Raw genomic sequence first — 9504 nt, 5'->3', positions numbered from 1 at the left:
TAGACACAGGCAGCTCAGGTGAACCTTCCCTATTACATAATAATCTGTCTGCTGCATCAGGATATATACAGAGGGTGCCAAAAAAATACATACACATTTTAAGAAAGGAAAAAACTGTATTAAAATTGTAATACTCGATATATAGTCACGTTTGACTTCTGAAATTACAAGAGGTGCTCAAAGTGGTTACCATCAGCATCTAGACACTTCTGATTACAGCAAACTACTATTACACAGATAGCATCTCTTAAACTGTGTATACATTTTTTTGGCACCCTCTGTATATGGTTTGCTTGCTGGGCCAGGAAGCCATTATGGTAGCTTTTCCTCTAGGGCTATTTTAGATAGGTCACACAGCCTCTGACAGAATTGTTTATAGATCAAATGTAGGCCCTTACATTTATTTTGTTCATGACACCAATAAACTACACCGCCTCTCAGAATATGTTTGAAGGATGAGAAATTGAGCATAGCCAAATTTTAGAAATTAATTTTAGCCTTTTAATCCTATTATCAGTATTAGAAAATTGCTAAAAGTTAGACAATATTTTAAAGGTACAATTTATAAATTTATATCATTCAGTGTTGGAACTACTATACCAAAACACTTCTCTATTCCTATAATGTCATTAAAATTCAATACTATCTAAATTACACCCAAGGGCACCTAAAAATATTTATAAAATTAGGTGACAAAGCTTTAAATTATTCCAGTTTTTAAAAAATATCTTAAAAGGTTTAAGAAAAGCACTCAAAATTTAAAATAATTCATCCTAAAAAATAGAAGCAAATAAAGTATTGAATTAAGTGCATAATTATATTCAATACAGATGAGAAAACAATAAACAATTTGGTGTAGTGATAGATTTACATTAAGAAAATACCCCAAAACCTTGGGTTTCTAGTTAGAAAGGGATGCTTTGTAAATACATACAGAAAAAAATGTCAGGCAGTAAACACTATACAATTCTAAATGTAATATTAACTACTAAATACAAATTGAATGCAGTTTTCACTTTACAATTATGAGAAAAGCTATAGCAGGTCCTCAATCATTGTAACATTGATGAGATGCTGTAGGATCTTAACTCTTGCTTATATCAATTAGCATGTGGTAAAATTGGTTCCATTATATGTCACTTTGCTTAGGGTCACGGGACCTATTGGCGACCTTAAGTGACACCTTACTGCACACCAACACATAGCATTTTGGGGATCGAATTCAATTAACTCCCTCGTAAATCTTATTTTGCCACCTTTTCTCAGCACTTTATTCAAATAAAAAAAAAACTTTTTTTAATGTTTAGGTTTTACCTAATTTTCTTATTTTCTCTATGTAACTATACCTAGGAGTGACGTTTTTTATTTGATCAAATGTTCGTTTTTTGCATTAAAAATGTGCCTCTCAAAATATACTTTCCATATTTAGTTTTATTGAAAAACAGGATATATATTTATATTAAATGGAAGATACTAGGTTGGCTTTCTCACGATTTGTTTAAATTTGGAGAAACCATGACGTATTTAAATAAAAAACTCCTGCACAAATTGCTTGCTTTTCCTTACCTCAAATTGTGCTCTTTTCTTTTGCACCTTCTCTCAGATGTACTCTTCAGTTTAATTCCAGGGCTATTTGATCTAGGCAAACTTCACAGGGTCTCCTGCCTCCAGTCTCTCCTGGTTATACTCCATTTTGCAACTTCTTGCATAATTTCTAATTCTATGATTAAGAACCTAAATTCAGACTCTTCAGTCTCACATACACAAATGCTAGAGTGAATGGATTCTTCCACCTCAGCCCTGCGTCTCTTCAGTTGCTACTTACCACTGTATTTCCCCATCGTGTTTCTCCACCATCTTCTGCTAAGTCAAATCTTAGACATTATTGTGATGAAACAAATCCAAGACTCCAAATCACCGTGCTTCCACTTGGGTCATGTTTGTTTTTCCTTATCAAATATTTTGTTTCCTTATCAAGTATCCAATCAGTCTTTGCTTAATTATTTGTGCTCGGTCGATTTCCCTATATTCTCATTATACATTGATATATTTGCCCGTGTCCTCACATTATAAACCCCATGAGGTGAGGGTCCTCACCTTCTACTAAAGTTTTATTTCAAGAAGCTATCAGTGACGGGGACTTTGCAATCTGTTATTCTACCACTGAAGGACCTGCCTCAAAGTCTGAAGTGACCTAAGAAACCGAGGCCCGCACGAATCAGGTGAAGAGTAGAATTTGGAGCACATCTAAATGTACAAGTAATTCAAGGCCTACAACTCCCTTCCCATCTCTGTATGTTACCATCGATCTCTATTTTATAAACTTTGATCTTTTAACTGTTAAAAATAGTGGAAGGGAATAAATGTTAATAGCAGTTACCCCTGGAAGACTACAAAACGGGAGTTGGGGAGTTGGGAGTTGGCGATGGTTGAGAAAATGATAATATGGACTTTTTATTTTAGTACTGATTCTTTATAATTTTCAGTACTTTCTAAATATTCCCTAATGAACTTGCATTTCTCTATAAAAATTTGTACCAAAAAAAACAAAAACAAATACACAAGTAAACTTGACATGGAGAGCATGACAACCAAATTTCACATGAATAAAGTTTTAAAATTGAGTGCAAGGATTGATTCCAGTATTTAAAAACTTTTTGAAAGGTAAATTTCTTATTAAAATTAGTTGGCTTTATAAAAAAAAAGGCACAGAATCTTGAATGGACAAACTAAGATAAATGTTGCCATAATTATTTTCCCCAAAGAAATAACTGCATGCAAAATCCCTAGCTGTTGCCATCCTGTCTTATGGTTTTAAATACTATCCATATAGTGACTCACCATATTTATTTTTCCCCCTTACCTTTACGTTTATACATTCAATTGCCTAGTCAATGTCTCCATTGGGATAATTAATACGAAATCTCAAAACTCAACATATCCAAGGCAGGATTCAATTTACACCAAGTTTGCTCCTCCACTGGTTTTCTGAAATCTCAGCTAATGGCATCACCCTCCTTGCTCAGATCAAAAACTGGGGTCATGTTTGATTTCTTTTGTGTTTTCATCACATTTAATTCACCACCAAATCCTGTCAACTTTACCACCAAACGACATCCTGAATCTGATTTCTTCCTACAACTACCACCCCAGATGAGGCTCCAAGCTTCTCTCACCTAGATGACTAGGGCAGTTTCCCTTATTTTGCCCCACAATAGCTTGTTCTCCATAGGGAATATGTCACTCCCCTACCTAAAACCCTCCAATGCTTATCAACACATTCAGAATAAAATCTAAATTCCTTACTATGGGCTCATAGCCTTAAGTGGTTAGGCCCTCACCAAGCTCTATAACCTCAGAATCTACCATTTCCCACCACGCTCACTTCGTTCTTGCTTTGAGACATTTAGTTTTATTGTTCCTTTCATCAAAATGCTCTTTTCTTTGATCTTGGTGATTATCTTCTCTTCCCACCACTCAAGGTCACTATTCCCCAGGGACCCTGTATCTTTGTCTTATGCCCCAAGGCATACCCATCACTTAAAATGGTACGTGTCTTCAAAGAGTATTTGTTGAATGAATGGCTGAAGTCTAAATATTCAACCAAGCTTCCTGAGCATATAAAGTTGTTCCAATTGATCCACACTTTGCAATGGCAAGCCCTCCACCTAACCCCCAAAACAACCAAACCTCCTCCCACAAAAATCCCACCCCAAACCTTCTTAGAAGACACCATTTAGAAAGTCTATGTTCTATATCGACTGTTGCAAAAATGTGAAACAAAAATATGAAACAAAACCTGAGCCTCACTGATAGTTTTTATGCATACACACCAAGAAGTATTGTTCCCTTTGGAAACTTTTCTCACCTTTAAGTCAGCCCTTTGTGTGCATTTTTATGTAATTTCATCTAGGTGAAACTGTGTTGAGGTACAGCACAAGCGAGTGAAGTGGTGTGATTTGCTCTGTGATAACACTCTCAGGGATGGGTATAGTGTCTGCATCTTTCCTAGGAGAGTCCTGACTCACAGCCTCTTTCCCTCCATCAAAAAGTAATTTTATAGCTTTCTTTGCAACAAAAATAGGAGATCTAAGACCAAGCTCCATAAAACTTACCAAACTAGTGTTTAGTGCCAGGGAGCAAAGGAAGCTTGGGGTGAAAATGAATAGCAACAAGATCAAAATGTCAAATTAAAAGGGTCATAAACATTGAATTTTGTCAAAATGAAGCTCAGAAGTATCAACTTTTATGATTCAAGCCGTTAAAATCTCATATAAATCTTCTAAAATCTCATATAAATCTTCTAATAGACCATAGGGAACAGATCAGTTTGTGAGGTATGATTATCGGGGCTAAATTTTTGCCTAAGAAAATAAATTTAGTTATGATTCTTAATAACTGTATTTAAACCAAGCTGTTTTTCAAAAAATTTTTACTGTGTTTAACCAGAAAAGAAAATACTGATGAATGCTTTCTTTTTATAGTGATTGTACAAACAAGACTAATAGTAGCAAGACTAAACTTTAGGTGCAGATAATCAAATTTGAATGGTACAAGGATAGTCTACATACGAGTATACAGAATAAGGCCTCTAAATGATTTAAAATCAGATGGTAATATTACTGTCAAAGTAGTATTAACACCATAAATGTGTATGTGCGCGTGCGCGCGCGCGTGTGTGTGTACACATGTATGTACACAGAGGGAATGAATGAGTGAAAGAATGAGAATGAATGTAAATCAGAGCAACCTGTCTCTGGATTAATTACTTCACTATGAAGATGTGTCCAAACTTCTAAAGAGTTTCCTGGTTTGTATTAAAATGCACTTCAAAAAGACCATGAAAACACAAATTTAGTTGACAGACTACAATGGGATTCAGAAAAAGACACAGTGAATATAGACTTAGGTGCAATTTCATGCTGGTGGTTTTTCTTTTTTAAAATGTAAGCCACTAATTTTGTAAGAAAAAATTTTAACCCAAAAGTTGCATATTAATATTACACACAAACTGAAACATAAGTGACTTTTAGCACAGTGTATACATGCTTACATAAACTCAAATATTTACACATTTAAAACAATTTCCATTTAACATATGAAAGTTCTGAAATACATAAAAGCATTAATACTTTCTATAAAACTACAGTTAGAACATCAATTTGCTACAAGCATATAAAATATTAAGTGCTTTCTTGGAGTTTCAAGTTACCTCTTTAAAACAAGATCTTGCTTGCATGTACAGTTCTTCTCCAAAAAGCAATATGAACTTTTTCTTTTTCCAAGAGGTTTATTTTCCAGGTACATTATAAGCTCAAGAAAACGAACTCAACAATTATGCAATATAATTATGTCATTAACAACATAATTGCACATAATGCTTTAAAGTAGGTTTGGATAAAGTTCTCAAACACTTTGGTATATGTTTTTCAGGGACTTCTACTAGAAATAACAGGAATTTTAAGTCCCTTCAAGCCCCATTTTGCTTTAAAATGGACAAATCTTTGGTTAAAGTTCTACATTTTGGGCATTTAATATTAATTAAAATGGTCCCCAAACCAATAAATGGTACTGATGTGTTAGTTTACAAGACTTCCTTTAACCTGTTTCTAGTACAGTGGGAAGCTATACATACTCATTTACAATGACATGTCATTGATACTTTCAATTTTTCACTTCTAAGCAGAGAAATCAATAGGTCTAGTCAATATTTCTCTGTTCATTTTGTTATAATCTAAACTGTACAGTAATTTGCAGTAACTATATTGTTTCACAGTATATATGATTGGAAAGATGTATAGCATTAAATTTAGTTAGCTTACTCAGAATAAGTCAATATTAGGCTGTACAGTAATTTTGTATTGACTATAGTAGGTTGTCAGGTAATGCTTATTTAAAAACCCCAAACCATTCCATTTACAAGAGAAATTGTTGCAAATGTATAAAACAGCAGATATACAAGGAGAACACCAAACATACTTTATTAGCACAAAAAGCAGCCATAACAAGGCACGGCAAGCAGAAACATACATTAGCAGTCAAAGGGTTAGTGTTGCATACAAATATAGCTTTTCTTTTCTGTAGCCTTGGCAATAGCCATCAGGATGTAAAATAACTTTCTGTAGCAGCAGGTAAGGAAACTCAGGAGCACTCACCAATGGTACAGAGCACATTGACAAAAAGACACAAGAATGGATTCGACTACTTTAGTGCAAAATGTCTAGGACAGAACTGTAAATTCAGTTCAATACTAAGAAGCAAACACTAGAACTTGGTATTACTTCCAAAATAGCTCACTCAAGTAGTATTGCATACTATTCTAAGTGACAAAAAGGTGCTAAGTAAAGTTATTTACAGACACAATGGTTGTACAGTACCTTTAAATCTGCAATTTAGGTTTCAGATTTTCCATTAAAAATTGCACTGAAATTCTACAAATTGTACTTAAGCAATTCAGCTATGAGTTTACAACAAAGATAAGTACTGCCATCCAAATTATTACAGTTTAACAATAATCTCAATATCAGCAACCACTGTAGTTATTATTATCTGACTTGTTTGGGCATCTAGTCTCATTGTTTTCCATGGTTCACAAACTCATCACGGGCATAGGAAAAGATCCAACATTAATCAATCAACAATTAGACTGCACATATCAACTTTAAAAAAATCACAGATGGGACTATACTGCAGCAGCTATTTCCAATGTGTTTTAAGTTAAAGCACTCATAAAAAAAAAATTAATACCCAAGGCCTTTAAATAAAATTCTCCTACCAACTTTATAAGTCTGAAATTTTAAGAACTACTATTTAGAAAACCTGGTTTACTTAACAGTACCTTTTGCAAAAGAGAAAAGGAGACTGACTATAAACTATATCAACACTTAAGTGAACTGCACTATGCCCTTATGGCCAGAAAATTGCATTTTTTTTTAATTCTAAAAGGAAGGCAGTCTTTATTTTTTGGACTTCCAAAGCTTGATTTATAATAACTACAAACATCACTACTTTTTGGAAGGTTATAGAAAAATTCTTAGAAAAAATAACAACTTTAAACATTAGTCGCATTGTTGAAATCCTCATCCAATATTAGCAATTTGTTCTTCAGTAAGAAATAGAATTCTTCATAGCAAATGCCCCAGAGTTGCTCACTCAATTACTACAGCCATTAAAAACCAAATGGTTAGCTAAGTCGGCAAAACGTTTTTGTAGCCTTACTGAACACCTGTAGTTCTATTCTCTGTTGTCTCAATAGGCACCACGTTTTTCTGAGTACGTAACAGCAGATCGCATCTGACAGATACTAACACTAAGCTTACATACTGTACTGAGAAAAACCTAACACTGATATGTGTGCTTGCTACGGGGGACTGTCTGATGCACATAAAAGCAGAGCTAGTTAAAGCCATTTGGGGACCAGTTACTTTGCCTTAACTGGTTCTCGTTCTAACCAGCGAACTCTAACTTTTTGTTTATAATGATACTCTTTTAAAAAATCCTGTAACATTGATGGTAAAGGAAGCCCATCAATTCCATCGTATGTAGTGCATCTGCAGATCACTGCCCGGCAGATATACTGCAGGCTAAAAGGGAAAGTCCGATTTAGTGAGATAGTAAGCAATGGTTCAAAGAACATGCAAGAACTGGGATCTTTATAATGTTCCAAAAGTCCTGTTACAGTGGAGGAGTGAAATACACATGGGTCATGAGCATCAAAACTAAAGTTGTGATTCCACTGTTCAATTCGGGCATGCAGGGATCTGTTGTAGCGACGGAAGCTCACAGAGAAGAGGTAGTCCTCTTGTGCAGAGTCCCTGAGCAAAAACGTGCCTTCAGGTTTCCCTTCAAGAAGGGCTTCTGCTTCGTAACGGTCCATCACGCCCCAGTAACAGGGATTACCTGTAATCTGAAGCAAATCGGGCACGAGGCAGTGTATGTAATCAATCTGTGTGTGGACTTTCCACGCTCCCTGTCTGCTAACGTGGGCATGGCTGTCTCCAGACACCTGACGTTGTTTCTGCCTGCGTGACTGCAAACACAGGGTGGTCGTGTCCTCTTCAGAGTCACACTGAGCTTGTGGAATTGCACAACTGTCCCCACTTACTTCAGTCATTCCAGGAGCTAACTTTGGTCCCAGTTTATATAATGGATTAACCTGTGCAGTGGCTTCAAATGTATGGATTTGTGCATTGGGAGGGGGGTCAACCCCTTCTTCAATACTAAGCCGCCTTCGCTCTCTGAGCCGATCTTCTTCATCTTCTGTAGAAACCAAGGACGGGTCAAACGTATCAAAAAATGTTGAATGTGGGCTCACAGGGGCTGTATGCTGTTTAATCAAATGCCATTTTTGGGCTAAATCTGAGCCAGCAGGAAAAGGGCATTTCTCAAGCATTAATTCAGAAAGGTGTATTTTCCTTTTATTAGAAAAGAGAGGCTTCGACTGCTTGTTGTAAGTTCTCACGGGAAAACACAAGCCCACGGTATCCTGCAACCGCTGCCTCAGAGAGCGACTTCCTACAGTTCTGCTGGAAATGCTGTCCATATCGTGTACGGAGCTTACGCCGTATCGCCTCTCTCTCCTTTGAAGTCCACTTCGAGTTCTACCAAACTTTTTATCAGTATCCAATGAACTTTGTGTCTTTGTAGAACAGGAATGTTTCTTCTTCCCACCCCATGGAGCATGTCGAGAGTAGGAATCTCTTCTCGCAAGTCTTGTTCCTGGGGTGACACACGAGTCATTATCCTTTTCAATGCTTATTTCAACAATCTGAGGAATTTCAGTGGCACAGTTTTGGTTTCTCCTTGAAGAATTCTTTGAAGGGCTTAATCCCAGTTGTAAGGCAACATTTTCTCTTAAGGGGCTGCTTTGTTGTTGAGGAGCTGAGTCTCCTATGCTGATGTTTTTCTCTTTGACAGACAAACATCTGTTGGAGTTCACATCCACATTTTCACTACGGCTTCCTGCCTCATGACTGAAGAGATTCTGACATCTGTATTTGAAGTTATTCCACATTTTCCCTACTTTATCCATTGATTATATGATCTAAAGACAAAACAGAGAAAGGAGAAAAATAAGTTAAAGTGGTGTGTGAAGACAGAAAAGGCAGCACTCACCCCCTTTCTCAATGGAAATTTCAGTGATACTGGCCAAGAATTCACCTTACTAAAAGGCATCCAGATTGGGAACGAAGAAGTCAAATTGTCATTTTTTGCACATCACATGGTTCTTTATATAGAAAATCCTAAAGACGCCACCAAAAAACTAATATAAACAACAAACAAATACTGTAAAGCTGCAGGATGCAAAATCAATGCACAAAAATCCAGTGTTCCTATGTAACAATGACATTTCAGAAAAAGAAATTGCTTTTGCAATTGCAACAAAAAGAATAAAATACCTAGGAATAAACTTAAAGAATGTGAAGGACCTATACAGTGAAAATTATCAGACATTTTTAAAAGAAACTGAAGAAGACACAAAGAAATGGAAAGATATTCCGTGTT

The 9504-nt window shown here is 35.8% G+C and overlaps 1 protein-coding gene across 5 annotated transcripts in view; it reads right to left on the bottom strand.

The window, feature by feature from the left end:
• Nucleotides 1-4836: 4836 nt before the first annotated feature.
• SOCS5 (suppressor of cytokine signaling 5) overlaps nt 4837-9504 on the bottom strand; it is a 61475-nt gene continuing 56807 nt past the window's right edge. For all 5 annotated transcript variants that reach the window (XM_019748639.2, XM_019748636.2, XM_019748635.2 and 2 more), the window contains one exon: nt 4837-9043. In XM_019748639.2, the coding sequence (XP_019604198.1) occupies nt 7421-9031 (1611 nt within the window). In that variant the 5' untranslated portion in view covers nt 9032-9043 and the 3' untranslated portion in view covers nt 4837-7420. The remainder of the gene's footprint in view (nt 9044-9504) is intronic.

This window comes from Rhinolophus sinicus, linkage group LG05, assembly GCF_036562045.2.
Source record: "Rhinolophus sinicus isolate RSC01 linkage group LG05, ASM3656204v1, whole genome shotgun sequence".
Taxonomy (NCBI): domain Eukaryota; kingdom Metazoa; phylum Chordata; class Mammalia; order Chiroptera; family Rhinolophidae; genus Rhinolophus; species Rhinolophus sinicus.
This window is presented reverse-complemented; position numbering and strand designations above follow the sequence as displayed.